The sequence below is a fragment of the Phytophthora parasitica genome, assembly GCF_000247585.1.
Source record: "Phytophthora parasitica INRA-310 unplaced genomic scaffold supercont2.12, whole genome shotgun sequence".
Classification (NCBI taxonomy): Eukaryota; Oomycota; class Peronosporomycetes; order Peronosporales; family Peronosporaceae; genus Phytophthora; species Phytophthora nicotianae.
In genome coordinates, this window is record NW_008648998.1 from 451,778 (window position 1) to 478,008 (window position 26,231).

A 26,231-nucleotide genomic window follows, 5' to 3' on the forward strand; every position below is an offset into this window, starting at 1 on the left:
GTTAAACCGCTGACGCAAAACTTCTTTCATCAACGCCTGTTGACTGTTTCAAGCGGACGACCGCTCGGCAATAAACACTTTCGAGCGTCTGTCGAGCTGTACAACTCGTGGCATGCTGCAGGAGTACCACCCGCAAGCAATCGATACATTGCTCGAGGATGGCAACACAACCCAGCGCTACAAATGAAGACGAACTCCGAGAACGCTGTCACGCTCAATTTCTACCGACCGCTTCACAAGCAAATCAAGCGTTCGTATTACATCGACGGAAGTGAAGCGTACTTGATGTATCCCACGCACGAGCAACGGCTACCTCGACGACAAACCGCATCTGCTTCTTCCGCTGACGTTCATGTTTCTGTCGGATATCGAAGAGTGGAATCATCGAAATCGAGAAACCCCGGGATATGAAGAGATTCGTCATTTCAGTCTTCTTCCAACCAACAAGGGCTTGGAGTGCAGTCATTTCACGAAGTGTGATCTCGGACTTCGTGCGTTGTTAAAGCGCGCTGGCATTGCTGTGCCAAATGAAGACGTTTGGATTGCGGAGGCAGACTCTTGGTGGCGGAAGCTCTTCAAGATCGAGAAGTTCGAAACTGTCAACCGCAAGTTTTCTGGTGTGAATGAGACGGACGGCAAGGCTGTGAGCATCGTTATGCGCAAGCCGAAGCGAGAGATCGTTGAAACTGCGTTTGACGAGAAGGACTGCGATGTGTTGTGGGATCTTGATCCCGGTCGACGTGATCTGTTTGTGGCGACGAACCAATTCGGTGAAAAGATCTTCTATAAAGACGCTCACTACAAGAAGAGCAACCAGAAAACGAATGTCTGGCAAGAGAATTGTCCCGACGTTTCTCGAAGCTGTGCGCAACATGCCGACAAAGAAGACTGCCTCGCTCGAACAACTTGAAGCTTATGTGAAGTTCATGACTCCTCGTATGGACTTACTGCTGGAGTTTCCCATGCACGAGCCTTTTTGCAAGCTGAGATTCCGCCGCTACATTCTCGCGAAGAAGAAACTGCGTCAGCTTTGTCAAAGGTTGATTGCTCAAGCGGGAAGGCGAAAGATTGTTGGCTTCGGTGACTGGAGCAACACCGACGTGAGCGGGCTAATCAAGGAGTGTCCGGCGGGTCCAGTTAACCCATTCCAACGAGAGCTGAAGAAGCACTGTCGCGTGGAATCGATTGACGAGTTTCGAACAAGCAAGCTTCACTCGGTGTGTCATTGTGAAATGAAGAATCGGTACAGCAAGCGTCTATGCAAGAAGGATGGCGTCGAGCGTACGTTGAAGGTTCACAGTGTACTCCATTGCACCAACAATGGCTGTCACGGTATGACTGTGAATCGAGACGAGAACACTTTGAAGAACATGCTGATGCTTCTGATCGAGTGCAAGCTTCGTAGTCAACCGAGACCACTCGCGTTTTCAAGACCGAGAACGTGAAAACAACAGCAAATGTCCACGGGTGCCTCGATGCAGCAATGTGTCGAGGAAGCTCATCGCAATCTCGCTAGGACAGCCTGCTCGGGCATTATTTTTTTCCTGTTTGCTCTATAGAGTAGGTAGGCGCCAGAGAGTCGAGAGAAATCCTCATTTCAGAGGGTGACATTCTCGGTGAAAAGCATAATAAAGGTAGATAATTTGAGTCCGGCCAGCTCGGAGCCGCGGCAGCAGAGGGTTCCCTTGGAGGGTGGAATGGCTACCGCGATTACCCCAAAAAAAAAATAAGAATTCGATGAGTACTGTGATTTTTCCGGGAACGATAGGTATCACGACTTTCTGGATGTTCGCATCGCTGCTTAGGCAAACGCTAAGCTATAAAAACTGTTTTCAGTGTAAGTCGTAGACGATACCAATCTGCTCTCCAAATCTCGCATGTTCTCCGTAAAAGCTGGTCATCTCTAAAAGAAACTTCTTGGTCAACAAGCGTTTTTGTCCTCTCCGCCGTGTTCGGTTGGTTGTGAACTTCTCCTTTTGCGTAGCTTCAACCGTCGACAACGACGACTGAAGCAGCTACTACTTTTCATACATACAATGCATCTTTACCCACTCAGCTCCTTTGCCCAGACTTATTCCACACAATATAAACGAGAAAATAGCACAGGAGCGACAAAAAAAACTCTTGAGGCCTCGCTCGATACTACTACTGGTATCAAAATCAGCTAACAACGGCACCAAAGAGCCATTCTAAAATGGCTCTCATTATCTTTAAACACTACGGGATGGAAGTCATGGACATTGCCCGCGCCTGGCAACAGCGGACGTCATGCAAAACAAATTGTACGGTGCAGTTTCCTACGCCACGAAGAGCTTCTTGCGAAGACGGCGGGCAGGTGCGTTGCATTTCGTATCTTCCGTTGAAGGAGCTTCAGGAGTCGAAGGAGCATCAGGGGTCGAGGGCGCCTGGGTAGTCTGGGTGGTAGTTGCTGGCGTTTCTGCTGCCGGAGATTCCTGCTTTCCCGTCGATGAGCCTTCAGTCGACTTCGTCTCCGTCGATGGAGAATCCTGCTTAGTATCGGAATTTCCTGATGCTTCAGCTTGCTTCTCATTCTCTGACGCTCCGGAAGACTCGGCTTCCTTCGACGAGCCCTGTGTCGTCGGCGTTGAGCCGCCTCCACCACTTCCTTCCAGAGGCACGCAGTTAACTGAACAAAGCAAAGGATTAGTTGCACCGCATGACCGATCACTTTACAAGTGTACGTACCATAGGTCTGCCACTGCGCGTTCTGGAACGCCAGCCAATAGATCGTCAACAAGCATTTACCGTTGCACGATGAAAAGTCCACTGGCATATCGGACGTTTGTTTCGAGCCATTGGGGCCACCCTTGAACTCGTCCTCGCAGTCATCACCGTGGAGAACCATCTTGTCGTCTAGGTAGATTTCACAAGGGCCAGTGTGGGTGAAGCCGCCGCCCTCGTTGCCATGCCACTTGACTTTCCCGTCGGCCGGAATTGGCTGGGGGTCCCCATTTTCCAGCGTGTTACCACATTTCTGGTCCTTGACCATGTCCAGCACCACGTCCTTCACAGACATGCCCTTCTCCTTGGCCATCGCCTTAAACTTGCCTATTTGGTCGCCACCGGATCCGATGTCCCAGTAGTTGTCGACCATAGTAATCCATCCAACATTCGGTTTGTCCTTCCACGACGGCTTGGGCTGTTCGAGGTAGCCATGAGCTTCAACGCGTGAGGTCAACGCCAGTACAATGGCGGAGGAAAATACGGCCCCAGCTAGCATCGGATTTAGCTTTCCAGGTGCTGTGCAGGCTGCAATTTGAGGAATGAAAACGAGCAATAGCGTCGCTGAATATATTTCGGCGTGGATAGACACGACAGTCTTGTTCACAAGCGAATGGTTTCGCCGTTTGCGTGAAGTGGTCAAAAACAAAAGTCGTGCAACAAAGCTCGTAATCCTTAACGTGCAATCGTACGATAAAAAAAAATGATCGTTTCCTGAACAGTACTGTAAGTTACCGAGGCGCAGAGAAAAGCACTGAGATATGTCAAAACCATTTGAACCTTGAGAAGCCTTGGCATCAGTATTTGTTAGTACTTTTTGAAGTAGTATTGATATGCCGTAGAGTGTTAATGTCATCAGGTTGTGCCTCGTAAAATTACACTTCTCACTCTAAAACTAAATCACAAGCTCGCTTAACAGCTACTATGGCAACTGCGTTAACTCACCGGGATACCGTTAGAACTTCTGTAGAAATGCGTACGAATTACTGTACGATTAACCCCCTCGTATTTCGATTCCCTGTCTGTAGCATCCATAATTCTTTGATCAAATGCATGGCAATTATAACAATCCTTTTGACATATTTCAATGCTTTCCACTGATTTATGATAATTAAGTGACCTGCACAGCATGGTAACTCATTCCTACTTGCAATCCGGCACCTAGTATGTAAAGGTTCGGGCAGCATTACACGATTGTGCGTAAGCGTTCGCGGTATTTTTTCTAAGAAAATCCATGGATATAGACGATCCCTTCGGTAGTAATCCCTAGTTAGCGGTTCCCGTTCACCAGTCACATACAAACCCAAGATATTATTCCCTCCCACGTCTCAATCGTAAAATGGAATACATCTGAAGTCAAATATTTCTATTCTGGGGTGCTTAACTAAGGAAAAAGTCATTACTGTACAGTACATCCGAAGAAATCTAGCAAAAATGTTGGTGCTTGTGGCCTTGCTTTCTTCCAAGTTCTTCACGGAACGTGCGCTGCATTTCTCGCAATCCGCTCACCGATCTATTCGGTACGCCAGTCGCACCTGCACGAACTAGAAGCTTAGCGACCTACATGAGATGCTCTTTAATTGCTTCTGGCTCAAGGTTCTCCTCAATCCTACGCTCCATATCGTCCTCGTCCAGGTTTTCTGAGCCGTCCTCAGAGCCATCTACAGCCATTTCATGGTCAACAACTCCACAGAAATCTTCATCTGTGGGATCTTCTGCAACTATGTTCTCGTCCGGCGGGTTCAGCAGCTCGTCCACGGACATTGGGTCCATAACATGTAGACGAGATAACATCGTCGCAAGCACAGCGGACATTGCATCATCTTCGTCTGGATCATCGAAGACGCAATTGTAGCACTTTAAATGCCCGGTGTGCTTCCGGCATCTTGCGAAGAGGGAAGGTGAAAAAAGCCTGGATGCGGTGCACTGTTCCAAACCAAAGGACAGTTATCGGTGCAGGGCTCTGATATTGCATCATTTTTTGGGGAAACGTCAAGCATCAGCGGCACACACAGCAACAGTATCTGCTGCTGGAGCGGCTCTTGGTCATAGTTTAACGAGCACGCACCAGAATGTCACTGCACGAACAATCGTTTCACCAGCAGTGACAACACGAGTGGCGCTGTCAAACTGCTGATTCTTGTATGAAACTGCGATACCAGCATTATATCAGCAGTCACCAGTAGTTGTAGAAACCCACATTGGCACTGTCAGGGGTATATTGTGCGACGCATTGAGTGACTCTTTTCTTACTGAAAATATATATGGTTTACATGAGGTTCTGGCTAAAAATGTATGTATAAACGTTTTGTCTCTGTGGCGTTAAATGTTTTAATATTTAGTTTGCTTTAACTCGGAATCACTTATTCTACTAAACATATTAGAGCTATGTTAATAGAATGAAACCCGCCAAAGATCGTGTGTTCACTACAACTAGAATATCTTATTAGCTGTAAGATACCTTATTTCACAGACTCACTTCAAAAGAAAAAAATCCTCGTTTAAAGGACAGCTCACAAATCGGTCCATGCTTCCAAAAATCCATCCAGTGAATGACAAATGTAGGACGCAAACAGTAGATACGACCAGTTTGGATCTACTGCACAATCAAACTCATACAAGAATTCTCTGACAGCCGGGACTTAGTCCGTTGTCGACTTCTGGTGGAGACGACGCGCTCGAGCATTGCATTTCGTATCCGTTTCCGTTGACGGGGCTACGGTCAGTTGTGCATCAGTTGTCGATAGGGCTGCAGTTGCTTCGGTGGTGGCGATAGGAGCTTCCGTTTCTGGGGCGTCAGTCGTCTGTGTTTCTGTCGATGGAGCATCCGTCGATGGGACTTCTGTGGTCTCAGCCTCCGCCGCCGTAGATGAAGAGGTCACCGAAGATTCAGGCGTTGAAGTCGATGTTGTCGTCGATCCGCTTCCAGTTAGCGGAACGCAGTTGACTGTGGAAATCGAAGCAAGTACTAGTAAGTATAACATATAGAAAAACGAGCAGAATTTCTACGTACTGTACGCCTGCCAATTCGCGTTCTGGAAGGCCAACCAATAAATCGTCAGCGTGCAATCTTCGGTGCAGGATGAGTAGTCCACTGGCATGTCTGATGTGACTGTAGAACCCACATCGCCACCCGGATATTCGTCCTCGCAATTGTCGCCGTGTAGTACCATCTTATCGTCGAGGTAAATCTCACATGGCCCCACGTGGGTGAAGCCACCGCCACCGTTACCCAGCCACTTGGCCAGACCATCCGAAGGAATCGGTTGGCGAGTGCCATCCGCCAAAGTGTGACCACACTCTTTGCCAGCTCCGACCATATCCAGCACGACATCTTTTACAGTCACGTTCTTCTCTTCGGCCATGGTCTTGAACAAGCCACATTGGTCTCCTCCCGACCCAATGTCCCAGTAGTTGTCGACGTTGATAACCCATTCCGGATTCGGACTATCTTCCCAACTCGGTGAGGGTTCTTCGAGGTACCCGTGGCCGTTGACAACCGAAATGAGAGCCACGAGGGATACGATGGACGAAAGCGCGATTGGAGAAAACATCGTGTTGAGCTCTTGCGGTTTCTTGCGAATTGCAAAGTGAGCTCGTCTTCGACCTCCCCGAAATGAGCTTCTCGATTGGCACCTTTACACAAATTACTTGTAAACCGTCAGCAGCATGATGTTACCATTGATCGCGTGCCGCAGCGTCCACGTTATTCGGTGTACAACGAGAATAATAGGGACGGCTCGTCGGACGAGGAAACAGTCATACCGCCGACTGCTGCAGCAGAAGGAGTGTGTAGCTTTCGACCAACATAAAAACTAATGAAAGGACAACTTTATCTGGACTGGTCTCTACTAACTGGATTCGTTTGCACGTGGATTCTCGGTGAGGAAATGCCACCAGTGCGCTTTTACTAGAAGTTCTTTACATGTACTGGAAGCGTGATAGGAGATGCTTGTAAAAGCGGTGCAATTCTGCTGGTCTGGTCTCAGGGAAAAGTCAGTGGAGTCGCTCTGCCGTGCACGATCAAAAACTATCGAAATCGTCGTGTGCTTCAAGTTTGACTCGAAATATTAGGCACATTGCTTAAGAACTGAATGCTGGTTACAGTATAACCTTACTGCAACATTTCTTGTGCGCCCATGGTCTTACGAAGAGTTGTGACCAATTTGTTCGGAGATGGTAGCGATCACATGGAGAAGTTCTGACGCGATCTCTACCATGCCCGAACGAAAGGCTTTCTCCGTAGCGATATAGCCAATGATGCAGGTTTTGAACAGTAAAACCCAGTAAATTCTTTTTAAACCTCCGATGTCCAGAGTTAAAACTGGAGTTTTTCCTTTCTATATAACAGATTGCGCTGGAACGTTACTTTCCCCAATGTAATTCCTAAAATCGACAAATATCTGGTAGGTTCGTAGTAGTTGGCACGACATTGTCTCGTGTTTCCGTCACACCAATGTTACACCTTTGGCTCTATGGATACGAGTACCCAAATCTAATTCAGGCAGCTATATCGGATACGCGCACGAAGACAGAAACACAATAAGTGCAGTCACTTTATCCAGACACTCTTTGCATCTCCCTTGTGTCCCAGCGCAATTACGTCATTCGAAATCTCAGATATTACTCTATGGGTAAAACTTTACGGTAAAAACGTCAAAAATATAAACTTGGGATTTGTAAGCGTCTAAATTACTTGGACATTGTATTTAGATATCATTCGGCTTTTCGTCTCCTCTATGGATTCCTCGCCCTCCGCCGACATGGAGGCGCTCAAGACGCTGTCAGCGCAGCCTCACCAGCACATGTTCGCCTCCATGCTGCAGTGGGTCCTGGAGGTCGGGCCGCTCTTCCAGACGCTCATCGAGACGCAGACGCCCCGCGGCATCTTCCGGCGTCACAGCAGCTCGTCCAAAAAGAAGCAGAAGAAAGACAAGAAACGCGCCAATTTCGCCACAACCCCGTCCGACAACAGCCTCACGCAGACGGAACACGCAGATCTCCACCAATTATCGCCGGACATGGCGACTGCGCTCTTCCACCAGGTCGTGGAGAGCTGTCGTGAGTTTATGGCTACATTCTCCAAGACGCACAAGTTCGTCTTCCACCTGGCCAGTATGAGACGGATGTACTTGGATTTAGTAGCCATAGGAACAAATCTGGATCGCGCTGTGCTCTGTGCGGGTCTAAATGCTAAAGTTAACGCCCGGGACTGGAAGAAACAACTCGACGCGGATAGAGAGAAAGAGGAGGAAGAATTGAGTGCAAGGGCGGCTAAAAACGCTCTACCGTTCGCACGCAACATGTTGCCACACGAGCCCATGGAGGCCTTGACGCTATTAAAGTTCGAGATCGACTTTTTCACGCCGGGAAACACCGCCAAACATGTGGCTAGTATGAAGAAGGTCTTCTTCTCTGTTGTACGCTCTTCGAACGGACGTGTAGCAAAGATCCCGGACTGGTATATCCCTCCGTATGCGGTGAATTATTCACGGGACAAAGTCATGTATGGGTCCGTGGGGACAGCCCATCGAGGTGTCTGGATCGACAGGAAGCCCAAAGATGGCAAGAAACCTGCCAAAGATGATAAATCCGCGGAACAACCTCCCAAGACTTATAGAGTCGTGGTCAAGCGGATTTTTATCCATGCGGATGCTATTGAACTTTTCCGACAAGAAGTGGAGGCCTGGTTCGCCATGGATCATCCCAATGTACTGAAATTGTACGGCGCTTCACATTGTAGTCGCCCTGCTCTTCTGGTGTGTGAAGATGCCACAAATGAGTCGCTAGTTAAGTATCTGACTAGCCAACGCCAAGTTCAGGCGGACAAGAGATGTAAACGAGGTCAAGCTGAGCAACCGTGGCCGTATCGGAACCAGCGCCACGCACTGTGGAGCTTGTTTCTCCAAGCTGCCAACGGCTTGAAATATCTGCATGAAAACCACAAATTGGTGCACGGCAACTTGAAAAGTGACAATATTCTAGTCACTGCCGATGGTCAAGTGAAGTTGACGGACTTTGGGCTCGGTATACTGGCGCTGCAGAACCAGGCGATACTGGATAATACTTTCCACGAACTTGGTTCGAGAGCGCCCAATTGCTGGAAGCACAAGAAGCTACTGCGTCGTCCTTCTTTCCAAGACGATATCTATTCATTTGGAATGTGTGTCCTGGATGTTCTGGTGCCTAAATTGTCGTCTATTGCGCCTGAAGAGAAGGCGTTGAGACGTGTGGGTGATGAAGACTTCGAGCCACTCGAGAAGAGCGTGTTGGAGCTCATTTGTGATGACACACATAGGAAACTGATTGAAGACATGTGTAAGCCCAAGCCGGAAGAGCGACTGAAGCTGGCCGATGTGATCGTACGCATGGAAGAAATGCGCGCTGCTGCTGCAAGTGAACCCGTGGATTCGAGCGATTGCTGCATGCTTTAAGAGTGCAGGAAGGCGCGAGATTTTATTTTTTTATTAGTTTGAACAATACGTAAGTACCTTGGTCATTATTGATGCGCATGGAAGCGTGAATAATCACAAGTCTGAAGTACAATAGCACCCGTGGATATTATATTGTTGAGAGTATGCATGAAGAAGCGGTGGATGCCTTCGCCTAAATCATTCCCCTTGTATTATCTTCGAAGCCATTTTAACCCTTCAAATTCATATAATTTGCGCCTGAAGTGAAGCAGGAGCTGCTCATCCAAGTTGGAAGATTCCACTAACCTTAGTGGGTGAAGCGTCATGGAATTATTACCCATCGACAGAATTCGCTGCCATTGAAATTAGGCTCGAAAACTCTTCACGAATCGCGACATCACCATAATTGCCTCATTATCAGCAAGCTGAAGAGTACAAGCCAATTTATCGTTGCTCCAAAATAATTAGTAACATGGTAAGTTGCTTGCACACAATGAGATCGAAGTTAAATAAAATACTGAGCTGAACAGTGGAGGTTGGACAACAGCTTCGTCTACTACATGGCATCCATAGAGGCGCTATTTACGAGATACCTATGCAATTTTGTCGGCGTCTATCGGGAACCTCGAACAGATCGAATATCCAGCAAAACAACATGTTTAACGTCACCTGCATGCAATTATACGAGCAAAAAACGTCACATAAAACGTGAATTTGTCATTAGCCAAAATGCCAGTTGCTGCCCACATCGGAGGAGGTCGGGCGCTGCTGCTGCTCGCCGCCAAGCTCTTAGTCGTCTTCGGCTGCGCCGTGGGCGTCGTATGGGGGATCTTCACTCTCTTAGTCCGACGTGTTCGCGAACATGACGCCGCTTTGGGGCTCGCAACATCGAAACTGGACTCTCTCTCCATACGCAGCCTCTCCTCGCTCGAGGAGCTTCAGCGCTCCCACGAGACCTTCCTGCACGTGTTCGCCGTGCAGTTTCCTCTCGCTTTGACGTGCTTCACGAGCGTTTACGTGCTCAAACAGGTAAATAACCATGTATCAACTTTGTACTTAAATAAGTGCGTATTTTAAGAGAATCTAACTTTCTTTTATCTAGACGTTTGCCATCCCGGGATCAGCCTTGCTTAACGTATTTGCAGGCGCTATCCTACCCTTATCGTTAGCGTTCCCATTAGTCTGCACTCTCACGGCATGTGGCGCATCCTGTTGCTTCCTGTTGTCCAAGAATTTGGCGTCCGAGGAGATCGTACTGAGCGTAAGTGAACGCTTGTTACCGGGCAAACTACACAAGTTGAGACACAAGATCGAGGACGCAACAGCGAGAGGCCAGTTGCTCTATTTGTTGCTGTTCCTGCGGGTTTTCCCATTCACTCCCAACTGGTTCCTGAACATGGCGAGTCCGTGGCTTAAAGTGCCGCTGAAATTGTTCGCACCCTCAGTGGCACTCGGACTTTTGCCCTACAACTTTATCACAGTACACGCAGGCGCTATGTTGTCTTCTCTTCGGAGTACCAGCGATCTGTTGGACCCACGAACGATGGGATTCCTCATCCTTCTGGCGCTAGGTATGCTCATCCCTGCACTACTGAAGAAGACAAAAGACCGGGAAGCGAAGAACAAGACGGAGTGAGAACACTGAGTTGTTACTACTTAGACCAACTCGTTCGATGGTTTCTCGATTATTTTTTTTTCCTGTTCATTTGGACTATTTTCTTTGTGAAGATTGTTGTCAAAATTCTGGATACAACGTCGGATCTGGTCGGCTGCTGCGATGCATTTCTCGAGTTGTAGTGGAGCTAGTTTGGCCGAATCAAGACCGGTACGTGGTAGAAGCCGCAGTCGCGACGAAATATCTGTAATTCCAAGCAGTATTCCTCGAATTTCGGTATCCAACTCGGGTTTCTCCTGCCCATTTGGAGCAGTGGACTCCGATGTCGATGGAGTTTGGGCATTATTACTTAACGCGTCGTTAATTTCTGCTTGCAGTTGTCTCTGCAGCTCGAATGAGTTTTCATCGTCCAGGTGCACGAACGTTCTTATCAGGTCTCTTAAATTTGATATCGAATTCTGCGAACTTTTGGCCCAGACATGAGAGTTTGAGCCCAGCATTTCTTCAATTTTGGCTGCAATTTCGTCGTTGTAGCGTATGGAACTCTGCTTCTGCTCCTCTAGAGCTGTCATACCAGTCAGAGCAGGTGTTCTTAACTTTGACGGTGGCACCAAGTTAGCACGGGCGAAACAATTCTCCAATAAATCATCAGGCACCTGACTCCAGGCCTGTTCCAGCAACCGAGCAGCATCCAGTAACGTCGGTGTGTGCCCAAAATGCACACCACCACTGTTGTCGCTTTCCGCTGCCTTGAGAGCCGCCTTAACCTCTTCTGGAGCATCATAGTACGACATCACGCTCTGCACTAGGAGATCCTTATACTGTGCCTTGAGTGCATTTATCACACCCATTTTCAATGGTCTAGTCCACCACGTCTTCGGATTTATCATCGCATCCACTGCAGACCGTGTTACTGGTATAGGAGGAGGTAGAAACACCAGTCGAATGCTGTCGTCTTCGAAATTCCCTTGGTGTCCTGGCCGCTCTCCATCCACCACCAGAAGCACCGGTTTACTTGTACGTTCGCGCACGAACGGCATAAATACGGAGCTGTACCAACTGCCGAATGTCTGTCTATCCAGCCAAGCTCTCTCTTGTCTGAAAAATGGTAACGGGATCGTCGAACTTGTCGAAATTTTACCAATTAAACTGACAGGTACCGTCAATTTTCCAGTAGAATTGCAGCACAAAACCAACGTGACTCGATTCCTGTGTTCGTGTACTGCATCAAAAGGTAGAGTATCGTAGAACAATGAGGTCTCTTCAACTGTGAAGATCCATTCGGGGTCATATTGGGTCATCAACTTGTGCAGATCCTGCAGACTGTTGGTCTCTCTGATTTTATAATCATCTCTTGTGACTTCTGCAGACCCCACGTAAGCTGTTCGAACGCCGTATCTCTTGCTAAACTTATCGTACCAGCCCCAACTGGCCTTGAACTGGTCGGGACTGATGCCCATGCTTCTTGCCACCATTTTAGCCTTGTCGATTATAATAGAGGGCGAGATTTCGGCCTTGGCTCTCTCTCTAGCATCAATCCAGGCTGCTAGCGTCTTCTCCAGTTCCGGGAACCGAGGTGCAGGCCGTCGATGTACATGAGCTCTCATGTTTAATACTGCGGACGAGCTGGCTCGCGCCTCGATGTCAGCAGCTGCGTTGATAATTCGACGAATAGACTTCTCGTCTACACCGAAATCTCGCGCGAGCTGGCGCATTGACAGTGGAGGCGACGAGTTCTGGTGCTTGTGGATGATCTCCAGGCGCTGTAGATCGTTAAGCCGCGGGCCGGCTCCGCGGCCACGTTTCCGCTTCGGCTGATCCATCATAAAATATGGCGTTCCAATTGCTCGTCAAAAGTAGGAATGGTAACTGATGCACATCAACTTTACACAAATGCTACGTTGTTTACACCATCTTCTCTTGGATATCATTATTCAAGTCGGAAGAGAAACGCGAACATGGCTCCAGGTGCGTCGGGAAACAAGAGAAGCATACGCTGTGGCTTAATACTAATGCAATTGCTACCGGCAGGCGGTCGAGTGCGCAAAGAGCTCGAAGAGTGTCAGAAAGACTCGCACTTGTCGGGCGTCACGGCTGTACCCGTAAACGCCGCGTCGCTTTCAGAGCTTCGCGGCTCCATTAAGGGACCCGAAGCTACGCCGTACGAGGGCGGCCACTTCGAGCTGGAAATCGTCATCCCACCCAAGTAAAACACTGCTCTAATCCTCTTATCTCCTAGGTTTTACACACTAATTCGTCGCTCCCAGATATCCGTTCGAGCCGCCGCAGATGCGCTTCTTGACCAAGATCTGGCACCCCAACATCTCGTCACAGACCGGTGCCATCTGTCTGGATATCCTCAAAGACGCGTGGTCACCCGCTTTAACCATCAAGACGGCACTATTGTCCATCCAAGCGCTACTATCCGCAGCCGAGCCAACGGATCCACAGGACGCCGAGGTGGCTAAAATGTATCTCCACGACCACGAGCAGTTCCTCAATACTGCGCGCTTCTGGACTGAAAGTTACGCAAAACAGACCGAAACAGGAGACGACGCTGCACTCTCCAGACTCATCGACATGGGTTTTCCCGCTGTAAGAAAAAAAAATCTGTTTTTTTCTATTAAAAAAGCTAACTTTTCTTTTTTACTTACAGGACAAGGCAAAGGCGGCACTACAAGCCGCTAATGGAGACGAGAACGCTGCGATCGAAAAACTAGTGAGCAGCATGTAACTTCCTATAAGCGGACGGCTAGCTGAATGTACAGATGACTCGCTAGCTCTTGCAGGAGCTTATTTTTTCTTAGATTTTGTGGTGCGACTCGCTGTTTTAGCAGAAACTTTCTCGTCCAGTTTCTTCTTGAGCAGTTTGCGTTTGTCACCCGTGAGTTTCTTGTTTGACACGTCACTTGATCGCGTCATTTGCTGCTGGAACGCGGCGCGTTCGAACTTGCGCACAGCGTCACCACAGCCGTGAACTTCAGGCAGCGCGTGGTCGTAGCAGAACTTGAGCTTGCAGAACTTACAGACACTGCCCAGCATGGTGGTATTCTTCTTGCAACGACTTGAGCTCTGGAACGCGCAGTTTGAGCTCTTGTTCGCTTGTCGAGTGAGGAATTCCAGTTCATCTTCGCCGTCTTTCAGGTCGTCGATTGGTGCAGTATTGACAGTTTTAGGCTGACCTTTTTTCTTCTTCTTCTTACTTGACGTGGGTGCTGGTGGAGGTTGACGAGCCAGTCGACTCATGTGCAGATCCTTTAAAAGAGAGTTCGCAGCCTTCAGATCTTCGGTCAAACTGCTTGACCCTTCTTCACCGGGGTCGATATTACCTTCCTCGTTCTCGTCGTCGGAGCTGTCACTATCAGAATTCATTATCTGAAACACGCTCTTCACTGCTACAGGTTTGTCTTCCACTTCATCTTTCTCCTTTTCCTCGTCAAGAGTTACAGTAGCTATGGTTTCCTTAGCCTCCATAGCCTGTGGGTTCTCGTCATTAGGCGCAGCTTTCTTCGCTTCAACCACCTTCGACGCACCAGCAGCTGCCTTCAGTGCTTTGTTAGATTTTTTAACCTGCTTGAGCTTCGTGGTTTTCGTAGCCTTAGTATCTGCTGCAGATTTTGAAGAGGACGTCGTAGGTGCAGTACTAGCAGCTACGCTTAACGACATGACCAGTTGTTCATCCATCGTTCCTTCCACAACATCTTCATCCAAATATTCTTGTGCACTTCTGTACTCACCAAACTTCTCAAAGTGTTTCACCAGAACAGCCAGAAACTTGTGCGACGAGATAGTATCAGTGTCACACACCACTGCAACATGTCGTTTCGCCCGTGTAATGGCAACATTCATGCGACGGTCGTCAGCAAGAAACCCCACTTGTCTCGACGCGTTGGAACGCACCAGACTCATCACAACTGCCTCCTTTTCGCAGCCCTGAAAGCCATCTACAGATCGAATCTCAAGCTTCGGATGGCTCTCGAGTAACAGAGCCTTGAGTGTCTGTACCTGCTTATTGTACGGCGTGATCACAGCGACTTCCTCTTCCTTTAATCCTGCCTCTAGCAGAGCACTCACATGTCTCGCTACGACGCGAGCTTCTCCTTCATTAGACTTTGACAGCTGCATACTACCAGTCTCATCGTCATTCGAGTCTTCCTCAAGCTCACAGCCAGCCGTGTCCAATAGCAACAGTGTAGCACTCAGCAATTCGTCCTCTTTAGAGATCGAAACATGCGGCAACTCGTGCAGCTTACGCTTCGCTACCCCTTCAAAGCTCTTGAGCTCTCCCTTGTACATCGCTTGGGAGCTCCATTCGCTGATATCTTCGTGCATTCGGTACTGAGTGTCCAGCATTTTTACGATACTCTGAGTGTTCGTATAGCTCGCGATCCGATCGAACAGCGTCACTTCTAGTCCTTTAGCTGCTGCTGTCTTGGACTTAATAGTAGGAGGAAGCTGCAAGTGATCACCGGCCAATACACAGCGCTTCGCCTTTAGTATAGGAATCCAGCAGGACGCCTCGAGTGCCTGAGCCGCTTCATCAATGATAACCAAGTCAAACGTCACGTCCTTAAGCAGCTTCGACGCTGCGCCGACATTGGTCGCAAACACTACGTTACTGTGTCGTACAATATCTCCCACCACTTTCTGCTCTCGAGTTCGAATCTCCTTGCGGTTGGTCTTCATCTCGCGTCGTAACTGGTACCGTAAACTCTTATCTCTTGTCTTCTGTAGCTTTTTCTGCATTGCAGTCATTTCTTGGCGTATATCATTGACAATTTCCGTGCCTTCTGCACTCTCAATCTTGGCGTCTAAACAGTATTTCAGTATCTGCGGCAACACACGTGCCGGGTGTCCGATTCGTGTAAGTTTCAGCGTCTTGCCAAGCGTAGAGCATGTACTCGCTAACTTATCCAGCACATTATCCACTGCAATATTCGACGGAGCACAGACTAACACCTTTAAGTCAAATCTGGTCACTGCTTGCAGGATAAACTCCACTACTGTCGTCGTCTTGCCTGTTCCTGGTGGACCGTGAATTAAAGCCAAGTCTTTAGAAGCCAATGCAAGCCTGATAGCCTCCACTTGAGACTCGTTTAGACCCTTATTAAAGGGTGTGATGTCTGGTAACGGTGTGTTCCAGCTGGGTTCTCGCTCCGAAAACACCACGTCGACTACCGCTTGAGCAGCGCCGAACTCAAATTTGGTCATTTGGTCCAGTGCACTAGTCAGTTTTAGGAAGGTTGCATTGTTCACTAGTCGGTCTAGTGTGATGCCTGTTGCAGCCAATAATTCCACTTCGTCCACGTCTTCTTGGTCGCTATTAACAGCCACAGAGATGCCTCGTTCCTCGACACGGGAGACTATTCCAGTGGGTAGTTTGCCGCCCGTTGGAGTGTTCTTTTGTACTCGGATCTGCACTAGATCTCCCACTGTGAATTGATGCGGCTTTGCCTGTCGTAAACTGAGTGATGGGAATGAGAATTGCAGCAGTGTGCGTCCGAACAGACCCGTGGAGCAGCGAGACAGCGTTAAATGTGTCAATACGTTCGGGTTTTCGTTGTCGTCGAGCGTTGCCAGCTCGTCCCGCATGGTCTGCACCTCCTCCTGCTGCTCCATAGACAACAGACGACGTGTAGACGCCAGCCATGGCTCCAGAGCCACCGGACGCAGCACACGGGCGCCCGCAGGCGCGTCCATGGTCTTGCTCTTCTTGGTCATTGGATACGTATCACGCCTAACCAAATGTTCCTAAAGTTGGCGGGACTATATAATTCGACCAATGAAGGGCGTTAAAATAGTCCTTGTTGAATTAATTATTTTGACCAATGTGAATCAGAAACATCTGCGGCATAGACCAGAGCGACACCTCATCAATAGCGGATCATGGCAGTGGGTACGACGGACACGAACGGGCTGCGGCGCCGACATGTACAGGGCGAGAACCAGGCGAATGACACGCCACGTGCAGATTCCACGCCGCGGCGCGCTCCGCGGCCTCAGAAGGGCTTCGTAGAGCTGCTCATGTCTCCTCTGAGCTTCGTTCTGGGCGATGGGGAGCCCGAAGATCCGCAGGCGGCAGCGCGTAACTTCGCGCACAGTCTGCGGCGTCGCTACGGCGAAGATGTGACGCCGCGCTTTGAGCACACGTCGTTCCGGGACGCGGTATCCACTGCTCGTACTGCGTCCAAGTTCCTGTTGGTGTTCTTACACTCGAACATCCACGACGACGCCGACACGTTCTGTCGGTAAGAGCACTACAGTTAGAGAGCATTGCTCTTGATTCGCTAATCATGTTGACGTTGACGTGAACAGCAAGGCCATGTGCACGGAGCGTATGAGCGCGTATCTTAATAACAGCGACTGCATCGTCTCCTGGGCGGGCTGCGTGCAGCACGCCGAGGGGTTTGGCGTGAGTTTATCGCTCGGATGCGCCACATTCCCGTTCCTCGCTCTACTGTCCTGTGTCTCGCGAGGCGTCAATGTGGTGGAGAAGATCACAGCCAACTTGCCGGCGGACGAGATCATTGAAAAGCTGAATGCAGCAGTGGACCGCAACAACCAGATCTTAGCCACAGCGCGCCACATCCGCCAGCAGCGGACGGAGGCGCAGATCTTGCGTGAACAGCAAGACCAAGAGTACCAGGAATCGCTCGCAGCAGACCGGCGTCGTGAACAGGAGGCACGTGAACAAGCGGAACGGGACGAGAAGGAACGACTGCAGAAAGAAGAAGAGCAACGTCGTGTAGAGGAAGAGAAACAACGTCAAGAAGAGGAGAAAACTCGTCGAGAAGAGGCGTACAAGGCCGAGATTGAAGCCAAACGCGCTCGTATCGCTGACGGTCCAAAGTCGCGCACGCCGCCGCCAGGTGCAGACTACAAGACGGCAGTCATCAAGTTCCACCTGCACAACGGTACTCGTCTAGATCACATTTTCTACGCGCACGACACTCTAAAGACTGTGCGCGACTTCATCGACGTCGAGTTCTTCGACCGCGAGATCTCGATCCGGAACTACGAGTTGGCTACCAATTTTCCCAAGAAAGTCTATGGACCAGAGTTGCTGGACGTCACGCTAACCGATGCGGTACGTTGCTTTATTGAGTTTTTGTTAAGAAGGTGATGCTTATGGGATGGCTAAATTTGTTAACAGGGCTTGGCACCTCAAGCACTGGTGTTCGTGCAAGATCTCGACTCGTAGATACGTAAGCGAACTCTAAATGATGGATGCCAAGTGGGGTTACACCCTTACTGTTACTGCTTGATTAATGGGACAGAGTACTCTAAACGAACTCTAAATTAGAGTGTCTGAAAGTAAAATAGGTATTCAGTCTATAGCTGCAGTGCACGCTGCTTACCGGATGCTGCTCGGTACATACGATCATGCAGAGCAGCAGCCTGTTCATGGGACTCTAAACTCACTCCTGTAATGATCACACGCTCGACACCTTGCACGTTTTCGGACCAACGTAGTGAGTCGAAGATGCGTTGCGAGGCCTCTGCGACGTCTCCAGTCGGTGAGAGATCGAGATAACCTCGTACACGGTCCTTCAAGTTGACCAGCTTGCCGTGGAAGTCAATGACCACCCAGCGGCTCACATCCTCCTTAAGTGAAGCGGCCATTGTCTCAACTGCATCCTCTTGGTACAGATACGTGTCCACGTCTGGAGCATAGTGCGTGATCATCTGTCCAGGAGCCTGTTGAGCCTCCTTGGTCTGCATCTTGGCCTCCTTCTGGATCGTCACCAACTCATACTGGCCACCTAGTAACTCCACGTTTTCCTTAAGTACCACCTCCAAAGCTTGCTCCGACACGCCGCCACGACGGAACACAATCAACTTTCGTTCCTCGGGCACAATCTTCACCACCGTCGACTCAATGCCGACTTCGCAACACCCCTCTGCTGTCGCCTCGATGACACTCAAGTTCTTGCACGCACCCAAGTCGTCCATAACGTGCTTAGCCGTAGTTGGCGACACATGACCGAATCTGTTGGCGCTTGGAGCCGCCACAGGCACCTTAGCTTCCTTCAGTAAAGCCTGTGCGATGGGGTGTTTGGGACATCGGAGTCCGACAAAGCCCGTGTTAGCTGACAGTGTTAGGGGAAGTTCTGGCACGGCCTTAGCAATGAGCGTCAATGGTCCAGGCCAGAAGGCTTTGCCCAGGCATTCGAAAGCCTGTTGGCCGGTCGGTGTCATGTCCACGAGCTTTACGGCGTCCTCCAGAGCGGGGACGTGTACGATCAGTGGGTCTGTGAGAGGCCGCGCCTTGGCTTCAAAAATGGCCAGAACAGCCTCCGGATTGAGTGCGTTGGCGCCCAGACCGTAGACGGTCTCAGTAGGGAAAGATACGAGCTGTCCAAGTCGCAATTGCTGCGCCGCGAAGGCGAAACCTTCAGCGTCCGGTTTGAGGAGACGCGCCATGGTGGATTGGAGGCGATTGCGAGCGCTACAGAGCGAGATGACACGTCGCGAGTGGTGTGAACGGGAGATGAACGTCTTGGCTTGAAGGTGGTGCAAGTTGCAGCGACTGGAGAGCTGCCGCTGCCGATATATAAAGCGATGAGCGAGCCGTACGGACGATGCAGAGAGCACAACGATGTCAACGCGTGCCTTTGGTGGCTGGAAGTAGGGTACAGTGTACCGACGATGGAATCAGGATCTGATTCCGATGAAATGATCACTTCAACCAAATGCAGCCATTCCAATGGATCCCTACATTGTCGTATGGCTCGCTTTGAGCCGCAACGCCACAAGTTGGGTGTCGTATGGCAGCATGTGCGCGAAAGAGCATGGTAAACTCGATAACCTGTTGTGTTCCTCTCCCTCTTCGTTTCCGCGACATAACTCGCTCCACTAAAATCAGCATCTTCAGCTCATTCTCATTTCCACTTTCTAGTGCACAAGTCTCCATTTCAACACTTATCCAGCTACAATGAAGCTCTTCCAAGTCCTCGTCATCGCCGCCCTCGCCGTTGCCGGCGTCTCCGGACAGGCCACTACAGCTACCACTGGTACGACTGGCACCACAGGCGCCAATACCCCGGCAGTGACTCCCGCTACTGGAGCCACCGGTGTCGCCTCCTCCACTAGCGCCACTGCTGCACCCGACGCTAGCACCACTACAGCTGCATCCAACACTGGCGCAACCACGGCTGCCTCTGGAACCGGCGGTACTGCCTCCACCGTCGGCACGACTGGCAGCACTACGACCGACACGTCGGTGGGCGCTTCGAGCTCGACTGGCTCGGTGGACGCGGGTAGCTCAACCACACCGACGACGGACTCGTCTTCGGATCCTTCGACCACTGCGTCGTCGACCACGGGTGACTCGAGCTCTACGGCGGCTTCTGCTTCGGCCAGTGCTTCGGGATCGAGCGGTGCGTCTCAGATCACCATGGGCGCGGCTGCTGCTACCGTCCTGGCCGTCGGCGCCTACTTCCTGTAAGCCGTGAACACCCGACTTCGCCTGCATTTGTGAAATAGTACATGTACATGCAAATACAACACTTCCGTTCCATCAAATATCTGGTCAATTCAGTTTAAGTGAATGCATCACACGTGCCCATCACGCTATCACGTTACCGGATTATCGTTTCCAATGCTGTTGCTACTGCCAGTCGGTCACTTTAGCGACGGCGACGGTCGCGTCCAGGCGAGCGGCGTCTGTCGTCGGCTCCCTTCCGAGCATCCGTGAGGAACTGGTCCAATCCGAACGGGTCGTCGTCGCTGTCTTCACTGGGCGAACGGCGGCGCTTGCGGTTGCCGTCTTTGCTGCGCGAGCGAGAGCGCGATGGAGATCGCCGCGATCGGGAGTAAGACGGCGAGCGGCGACGGCTACGCCCACGCGAGTGCGACGGAGAACGCGAACGCGCACGTGGACGACCACGCTCCCGTGCGTACGAAGGCGAACGCGACGGCGACCGCTTGCGTCCACGCGGAGCCGAACGACCGCGTCCACGTGCGCGCACCGGAGATCCAGATGGAGACCGAACACGTCTTGAACGGGACGCGGACCGGTCACGTCCTCGCGAACGAGGGGGTGATCCGGACGGGGAACGGCCGCGGCCCCGTATGGGCGAACGCGACGGCGATCGCGTCTTCCGCGGAGAAACAGACGGCGACCGACGCACATCAGGAGCTCGCGTCTTGTTCGCGTCTTCGTCCTCATCTTTGACGTTGTCGTACGAGAACTGCACCGGTCCGTCACGACCTCGCGCTGCTTCCGTTCCACGGAACTGTTTGTCTGCCTTGAAGCGTTTCTGGTGTCCTCCCTTCAGTTCCTCGTATTCCTTATCTGCATCAAACGCGCCGTCGTCGCCCTTAGGACGGTACACGCTCGCTTTGCCACGGTCCACCATAGGTTTCGAGTAAACGTTATACTCATCTTCCTGTCCAAAACCCGAACTCATACCCTGCGACTGGTTGAACAACCGGGAGTCGAACATGCCGTCACTACCTCCAGCTTTGCCGCCTCCTTGCAGCTGACCAAGTGCGATCTTTTCAGAGATATCGCGGTCTTCATCACGCGCCAATTTGCCTTTTTTACCCAATTTTTCCATGCGCATTTCGCGTTCGCGCTCTTTTTTGCGCTCACGACGGATCTGGTCCCGTTCGCGTCGTCCTTCAGCGTCACTATCGTCGTCACTGTAGCAACCTGCACTGGACGAACGTCTACGGCTGCGCTCGTCTTCTTCGTCACTGTCCGCTCGGATGCCAGCACGTTCCATCCGAGCTTTGGACGCCAACTCGCGCAGTTCGTTCTCCTTCTGTTCCTTCTGCTTCATCGCCAGCTTTTTCTGCACCTGTGCGCGCATATTCACCTCCTCTCGGGCTTTACGTTCCGCAATGGCCAGAGCTTCCGACAAGCTGGCAAAGTTGTCGTTCACTGTAACCTGTTGCAGTCCCCGTCCATCCGCTGCGAGACGCTTGTCCAGTGCAATAGTGAACCCTTTCGAGTTCTTCCAGTTCGAGATACACGGTGGGATCTTCCACGACTGCTGATCTGCTACTGTGAGTTTCCTAGGAGGAGAATGCAGGACCGGAACAGGTGGAGACGGCGGTCCACGCACAGCTTTAGTATGCTGGAACTTAGGGGGTTCCATGGGGTCTTTAGCCACCTCCACCATGCGGATAATCCGCTGCTTTGAAGCTCCTGAAGCGCCCTGGTCATTGGGCGTATAGCGGATGTACTTGGCTGTCTCTTTAGCGCTCTTCTGGCGCCCTACATTGGTCGGTAAGGAGCTGGCCACTTTTCCCTGTACTAGCGCTTGTAGTGCGTCTCTGGTGCGATTGGCGGTCTCCACTTCTTCATCTCTATCGGGTAATGCCAAGGCCGCTGCATCGCCATCTTTCTCGACGATGTCACTGAATTTAGTGTACACTTTGGTCTTGTCGCGGTGCTGCTGGGTCACGATGGCGTCGTAGCTCACTTTGCCGTCTTCGCCACGTACTTGGAGAGCGAGAGTGTTATTTTTAGACCCATTTCCACCCTTTTTACCCATTCCGAGCGGAAATTGGGCAATGTGGAGCTCCGGGTAGGCGCCGCCGTCGCCGAAGTCTTCATTGCGGCGCGGGACGAACTGCTGCTTTACGCGAAGAGGGTAACGCGGGATTTGGGCGGTGGGTGCACGTTGGGAAGTCGTAGGGGCAGCTGTGGACGAAGGCGCGGTGTCCGAGAAGGTCGTGTACGAGCGCACGGGCGCCGGGAACAGAGCGCTCATAGCGGCTGATGGCGATAGGGACTGGCAGTTAGAATCCCAGCTTTGTGTGAAAATGGTGTGGTAGACTCTGATTGGTAAATGCGATATAGTCGATCGTATCGGTTTTAAAAGGGTTAACCGCTTCAACTTACGTGACTTCTTCGTAGCATTTTTCTCTTCATTTTTCTTCATTCTTGTTAATAAAGATACTTTCTATTACATCCATTGCGCTCATGCTACCGTCCGTATACTGCTGTGTTGGCAGATTGGGCGAGAATGCCATAACCTGGTGCTGTATCGAATCCATTCCGGGCGTCAAACCCTTCCGCTGAACCAAAGTGGATGTTGCAGGTCATTGGTGCCGGAGTTAGCAATGAGAAGCATCCAGGGTTTGGACATTGCGGAACGGCTTGAGACGAGCGAGATGAAGCAGAGGTCAAGTCAACACTGGTTATTACCACTGCTTACGAGAGGTGACACTCTAAGAAACGTGCGTCAAAAGGTTCAGCTCAAGTATTTCCCGACTAAGCGGTTCTTCGCGCTCTGCTGGCGCACGTCGACGTTCAACCTCACACATTTTGACGATCGTTCTCAGTCTCGCTATCTTCTACAGTCTACGTTTTTGAGTGGGCAGAGGTCTTGTTGGAGGTGTGGAGTTGATCTTCGTGTCGACACTGTTCATTGCAGCGGATGGCTTCTTGGGAACGCTACCTGTGTGCACGCATGACCGCACGGCATCCTACCACGAACGTGTTTCCTGGACGTATAATTCGTTATGGTGTTTTATCGAGACGACGCTGGTGGAGATCCCGTACGTATTCGCCAGTGTTTGCTATTCATCGCCATTCAAGTCTTTTCGACGGCGTCACTGTACTTGGTGCACTTAACCCTGTTCGAAGTGTCTTGTGCGGATCTTGATGTCGCTCGCATTCTGCGATTGCTCGGAGGAACCGACATGAAGCGAAAGTCTCAGCCGGTACGAGAACACGAGCTCGCATCTTGGTTGTCAGCCTTAAGCGGAGGCGCCATTCATAATTTATCACGACAGCCAAAGGCTAAGATCGATGAACGCTAGGCAAAATCTGGCTACGTGTTTGCTGCTATCGCCATCTTCCACATCCTATCGATACTGTCATTGCGCTACATTAGCCACAAGAAGAAGCCTTGGTCTCTTGTGCCGATTGAAACTGTTTTTAGGGGGATGACAGTTGGGATCCTAACTCTGAGCTTGCTATCCAGTTTTGTTGCGTCTGCTTCTCTTGGACGACTAGACTGGCATAGTAGGAGGCGTACCGAAAGCTACATTGCACTGGGTTCTAGATGACAGGGTCTGGGAGGCGATACCTGGGCTGCACGCAGCTAAACCCAGCACTGATCTTCTCCACATCATTCATTCGTCAGGTCCTTATCGAGATGACGGTAAGACTTCCAGTGAGTCCGATAGCGCGAGCCTTCACCACTACGATGCCACCAAGCGTTTTTCATCGATCTTCGCCTTGGGCACCGTCATCTCCAAAGGTGTAGTAGATCGTTCCTTATGTAAGAGGTGGTGCACATGCTCCTACACAAGAGCAGTGTAGCTAAGGCCGATACAAGTAAGGAGCAGCACACAACACCGATGATACCTTTCGTTTCATCAGCACTTGGCGCGTCCTTCACAACAGCCTACACCCTGAAGTATACCAGAGAATACCCTCCGATGTATCTACAAACTCTTTTTCGACTACCTGTTCGACTTAGACTCTCTCCGATCTCTTGGTTACAAGTAGTTGATTAAGTTGCAACATACTTGTGGTCAGCAAAACTTGTATTCGCAAAACCAAACGACAAGACACTACACTAATCGACAAAGGATACGCTACAGCTCCTTCAGCTTCCTGTCTTGCTTCAAGATGCCTAGATGAGCTCTTTCGTTCGTTCACTCCTCCGAACGGAGTTTGCGGTACGCCTTCTGAGACGTGGCACTCGTGCCGCCGGTTCCAACCTTCGCACCGGCATTCGGGTTCGAGTTGGCGTTCGCCGATGCGCTCGCGGTGGCGCTCGCAGACGCACCACCCGTGCCGGTCGACGTCTTCGCAGTGTTGGCACCATCATTGCTCGTCACGCTCACAGTCTTGCTCGAGTAGCCGTTGCCGTTGCCGCCGGTACCAACGCCGACGTCAACCCCGTCGTGCACAACGGTGGCAGGTGCACCAACATGAACACCATTCACTCCGACAACAGGAGCAGCACCCACACCCACACTAGCGACACCTGGGACGCCTACACCAACACCGACGCCATTCACGCCCACGCCAACGCCATTTACACCCACACCAGGTACACCGACACCGACGCTAGCAACGCCCGGTACGCCGACACTAACGCCTGGGCCGACGTAACCGGGGCCGCCCACTCCGACACTAGCGACTCCCGGAACACCCACACCGACACCAGGGACACCGAGTAGTCCGAACGTCTCGGCCACTTGCTTCTCGGCATGCGCACTGTTGGAGAGAGCTAAGACGGCGAAGCAGAGCGCGAAGATCTTGTTGTTGCTGAACATGATTGGTGGAGAAGGGAGGTTGGTCCGATGAAACGAGTAGAGGGCTTGCTCTTGGGGGAGTTGGTTCGAGTGGATGAGCTCGAAGAAGTGAATTTGAGAATGAGATGAGAGGGACAACCGGCTCGAGAGGGGGCAAGAAGCATAAATAGGAGACAAAAAAGCGAAACCGAAACGAATCATAAGAATACAGATCGTAAGATAAAGAGACGAAACACCATGTCACCCGGAGAAGAGTAACAATGAGGCCAACCCAGGACAGAACAGCACGTGGACAGAGGATACAGGCACCGTCACAACCACGACCACAGAAAAAAATCATAAAGACATTCACGACTCCAGACCAACAGACAACTACAATACAGGAAACACAAAACTTAACAGAAATCAACTGAAAAACAAACAGACATTAGACGAACAAAGAAAGAAACCCAGCACAGTGCCCGGAACTGCGAACCCAAGCGCGGATGCTTATTAAATCGATGGAAACCAAGGGGCGTAGACAAGATAATGAAGAGAACGGAGAACAGACAACAAGGAACCACACTACGAGCGGCAGCTCGACTCACGACCCTCAAAATCACCGCAAAAGCACCCCAAGCCATCCCATAAACCAACAGACAAGCACTACCAAACAAAAAAAACACAAAAGAGCCTCAGTAAACCGAAATAAACAACACCAGGACTACCAGCCCCAGACACTACAACACCACAACACATACCCACACGACCACAAAAAGAACCAACACCTCACAAAGCACAACTCATTCTCAAATTCACTTCTTCGAGCTCATCCACTCGAACCAACTCCCCCAAGAGCAAGCCCTCTACTCGTTTCATCGGACCAACCTCCCTTCTCCACCAATCATGTTCAGCAACAACAAGATCTTCGCGCTCTGCTTCGCCGTCTTAGCTCTCTCCAACAGTGCGCATGCCGAGAAGCAAGTGGCCGAGACGTTCGGACTACTCGGTGTCCCTGGTGTCGGTGTGGGTGTTCCGGGAGTCGCTAGTGTCGGAGTGGGCGGCCCCGGTTACGTCGGCCCAGGCGTTAGTGTCGGCGTACCGGGCGTTGCTAGCGTCGGTGTCGGTGTACCTGGTGTGGGTGTAAATGGCGTTGGCGTGGGCGTGAATGGCGTCGGTGTTGGTGTAGGCGTCCCAGGTGTCGCTAGTGTGGGTGTGGGTGCTGCTCCTGTTGTCGGAGTGAATGGTGTTCATGT

The 26,231-nt window shown here is 50.9% G+C and overlaps 14 protein-coding genes across 16 annotated transcripts; 8 read left to right on the top strand and 6 right to left on the bottom strand.

The window, feature by feature from the left end:
* Positions 1-352: 352 nt before the first annotated feature.
* On the top strand, positions 353-910 carry PPTG_07518 (hypothetical protein; the record flags this gene model as incomplete). The annotated part of the gene is made up of 1 exon (XM_008901793.1): positions 353-910. One exon carries the CDS (start codon positions 353-355, stop codon positions 908-910), a length of 558 nt encoding a protein of 185 aa, XP_008900041.1.
* Positions 911-926: 16 nt separating this feature from the next.
* PPTG_07519 (hypothetical protein) lies at positions 927-1,445 on the top strand (the record flags this gene model as incomplete). Its single annotated transcript, XM_008901794.1, has 1 exon — positions 927-1,445. The coding sequence occupies one exon, from the start codon at positions 927-929 to the stop codon at positions 1,443-1,445; it is 519 nt and encodes a 172-aa protein (XP_008900042.1).
* Positions 1,446-2,126: 681 nt separating this feature from the next.
* PPTG_07520 (hypothetical protein) lies at positions 2,127-3,332 on the bottom strand. The gene is made up of 2 exons (XM_008901795.1): positions 2,707-3,332; positions 2,127-2,647 (listed from the first exon to the last, which is right to left on the bottom strand). Exons 1-2 carry the CDS (start codon positions 3,239-3,241, stop codon positions 2,298-2,300), a joined length of 885 nt encoding a protein of 294 aa, XP_008900043.1. The 5' UTR covers positions 3,242-3,332; the 3' UTR covers positions 2,127-2,297.
* Positions 3,333-5,147: 1,815 nt separating this feature from the next.
* On the bottom strand, positions 5,148-6,347 carry PPTG_07521 (hypothetical protein). Its single transcript, XM_008901796.1, has 2 exons — positions 5,756-6,347; positions 5,148-5,689 (listed from the first exon to the last, which is right to left on the bottom strand). The coding sequence occupies exons 1-2, from the start codon at positions 6,294-6,296 to the stop codon at positions 5,385-5,387; spliced, it is 846 nt and encodes a 281-aa protein (XP_008900044.1). The 5' UTR covers positions 6,297-6,347; the 3' UTR covers positions 5,148-5,384.
* A 1,038-nt stretch (positions 6,348-7,385) lies between these two features.
* Positions 7,386-9,386, top strand: PPTG_07522 (TKL protein kinase). Its single transcript, XM_008901797.1, has one exon. The coding sequence runs from the start codon at positions 7,482-7,484 to the stop codon at positions 9,174-9,176; it is 1,695 nt and encodes a 564-aa protein (XP_008900045.1). The 5' UTR covers positions 7,386-7,481; the 3' UTR covers positions 9,177-9,386.
* A 442-nt stretch (positions 9,387-9,828) lies between these two features.
* PPTG_07523 (hypothetical protein) lies at positions 9,829-11,689 on the top strand. The gene is made up of 2 exons (XM_008901798.1): positions 9,829-10,184; positions 10,258-11,689. Exons 1-2 carry the CDS (start codon positions 9,885-9,887, stop codon positions 10,789-10,791), a joined length of 834 nt encoding a protein of 277 aa, XP_008900046.1. The 5' UTR covers positions 9,829-9,884; the 3' UTR covers positions 10,792-11,689.
* A 1,007-nt stretch (positions 11,690-12,696) lies between these two features.
* PPTG_07524 lies at positions 12,697-13,940 on the top strand. 2 transcript variants are annotated; one of them, XM_008901800.1, is made up of 4 exons: positions 12,697-12,738; positions 12,802-12,976; positions 13,038-13,365; positions 13,427-13,940. In XM_008901800.1, exons 1-4 carry the CDS (start codon positions 12,729-12,731, stop codon positions 13,502-13,504), a joined length of 591 nt encoding a protein of 196 aa, XP_008900048.1. In that variant the 5' UTR covers positions 12,697-12,728; the 3' UTR covers positions 13,505-13,940. The 2 variants fall into 2 exon arrangements, with proteins under 2 accessions (XP_008900048.1, XP_008900047.1); XM_008901799.1 differs by having other exon boundaries at positions 12,697-12,976.
* On the bottom strand, positions 13,380-16,541 carry PPTG_07525 (hypothetical protein). The gene has a single exon (XM_008901801.1). The coding sequence runs from the start codon at positions 16,489-16,491 to the stop codon at positions 13,564-13,566; it is 2,928 nt and encodes a 975-aa protein (XP_008900049.1). The 5' UTR covers positions 16,492-16,541; the 3' UTR covers positions 13,380-13,563.
* On the top strand, positions 16,542-18,257 carry PPTG_07526. 2 transcript variants are annotated; one of them, XM_008901802.1, is made up of 3 exons: positions 16,542-17,018; positions 17,086-17,857; positions 17,924-18,257. In XM_008901802.1, exons 1-3 carry the CDS (start codon positions 16,657-16,659, stop codon positions 17,969-17,971), a joined length of 1,182 nt encoding a protein of 393 aa, XP_008900050.1. In that variant the 5' UTR covers positions 16,542-16,656; the 3' UTR covers positions 17,972-18,257. The 2 variants fall into 2 exon arrangements, with proteins under 2 accessions (XP_008900050.1, XP_008900051.1); XM_008901803.1 differs by having other exon boundaries at positions 17,086-18,257.
* On the bottom strand, positions 17,992-19,488 carry PPTG_07527 (Sua5/YciO/YrdC/YwlC family protein). The gene has a single exon (XM_008901804.1). The coding sequence runs from the start codon at positions 19,192-19,194 to the stop codon at positions 18,103-18,105; it is 1,092 nt and encodes a 363-aa protein (XP_008900052.1). The 5' UTR covers positions 19,195-19,488; the 3' UTR covers positions 17,992-18,102.
* A 217-nt stretch (positions 19,489-19,705) lies between these two features.
* On the top strand, positions 19,706-20,218 carry PPTG_07528 (hypothetical protein; the record flags this gene model as incomplete). Its single annotated transcript, XM_008901805.1, has 1 exon — positions 19,706-20,218. The coding sequence occupies one exon, from the start codon at positions 19,706-19,708 to the stop codon at positions 20,216-20,218; it is 513 nt and encodes a 170-aa protein (XP_008900053.1).
* A 62-nt stretch (positions 20,219-20,280) lies between these two features.
* Positions 20,281-22,533, bottom strand: PPTG_07529 (hypothetical protein). Its single transcript, XM_008901806.1, has one exon. It carries the CDS (start codon positions 22,491-22,493, stop codon positions 20,400-20,402), a length of 2,094 nt encoding a protein of 697 aa, XP_008900054.1. The 5' UTR covers positions 22,494-22,533; the 3' UTR covers positions 20,281-20,399.
* A 1,735-nt stretch (positions 22,534-24,268) lies between these two features.
* Positions 24,269-25,017, bottom strand: PPTG_07530 (hypothetical protein; the record flags this gene model as incomplete). Its single annotated transcript, XM_008901807.1, has 1 exon — positions 24,269-25,017. One exon carries the CDS (start codon positions 25,015-25,017, stop codon positions 24,391-24,393), a length of 627 nt encoding a protein of 208 aa, XP_008900055.1. The 3' UTR covers positions 24,269-24,390.
* Positions 25,018-25,945: 928 nt separating this feature from the next.
* Positions 25,946-26,122, top strand: PPTG_07531 (hypothetical protein; the record flags this gene model as incomplete). The annotated part of the gene is made up of 1 exon (XM_008901808.1): positions 25,946-26,122. One exon carries the CDS (start codon positions 25,946-25,948, stop codon positions 26,120-26,122), a length of 177 nt encoding a protein of 58 aa, XP_008900056.1.
* Between the last annotated feature and the right edge of the window lie 109 nt (positions 26,123-26,231).

Coding starts and splice junctions, on each gene's coding strand:
- PPTG_07526 (XM_008901802.1), top strand. CDS start 16,657: ATGGCAGTGGGTACGACGGACACGAACGGGCTGCGGCGCCGACATGTA. Junction 17,019..17,085: donor GACGCCGACACGTTCTGTCG/GTAAGAGCACTA, acceptor TGACGTGAACAG/CAAGGCCATGTGCACGGAGC. Junction 17,858..17,923: donor ACGTCACGCTAACCGATGCG/GTACGTTGCTTT, acceptor ATTTGTTAACAG/GGCTTGGCACCTCAAGCACT.
- PPTG_07525 (XM_008901801.1), bottom strand. CDS start 16,491: ATGACCAAGAAGAGCAAGACCATGGACGCGCCTGCGGGCGCCCGTGTG.
- PPTG_07529 (XM_008901806.1), bottom strand. CDS start 22,493: ATGAGCGCTCTGTTCCCGGCGCCCGTGCGCTCGTACACGACCTTCTCG.
- PPTG_07522 (XM_008901797.1), top strand. CDS start 7,482: ATGGATTCCTCGCCCTCCGCCGACATGGAGGCGCTCAAGACGCTGTCA.
- PPTG_07520 (XM_008901795.1), bottom strand. CDS start 3,241: ATGCTAGCTGGGGCCGTATTTTCCTCCGCCATTGTACTGGCGTTGACC. Junction 2,648..2,706: donor CGCGCAGTGGCAGACCTATG/GTACGTACACTT, acceptor TGCTTTGTTCAG/TTAACTGCGTGCCTCTGGAA.
- PPTG_07524 (XM_008901799.1), top strand. CDS start 12,729: ATGGCTCCAGGTGCGTCGGGAAACAAGAGAAGCATACGCTGTGGCTTA. Junction 12,977..13,037: donor GAAATCGTCATCCCACCCAA/GTAAAACACTGC, acceptor CGTCGCTCCCAG/ATATCCGTTCGAGCCGCCGC. Junction 13,366..13,426: donor TCGACATGGGTTTTCCCGCT/GTAAGAAAAAAA, acceptor TTTTACTTACAG/GACAAGGCAAAGGCGGCACT.
- PPTG_07521 (XM_008901796.1), bottom strand. CDS start 6,296: ATGTTTTCTCCAATCGCGCTTTCGTCCATCGTATCCCTCGTGGCTCTC. Junction 5,690..5,755: donor CGCGAATTGGCAGGCGTACA/GTACGTAGAAAT, acceptor CGATTTCCACAG/TCAACTGCGTTCCGCTAACT.
- PPTG_07523 (XM_008901798.1), top strand. CDS start 9,885: ATGCCAGTTGCTGCCCACATCGGAGGAGGTCGGGCGCTGCTGCTGCTC. Junction 10,185..10,257: donor GCGTTTACGTGCTCAAACAG/GTAAATAACCAT, acceptor TCTTTTATCTAG/ACGTTTGCCATCCCGGGATC.
- PPTG_07527 (XM_008901804.1), bottom strand. CDS start 19,194: ATGGCGCGTCTCCTCAAACCGGACGCTGAAGGTTTCGCCTTCGCGGCG.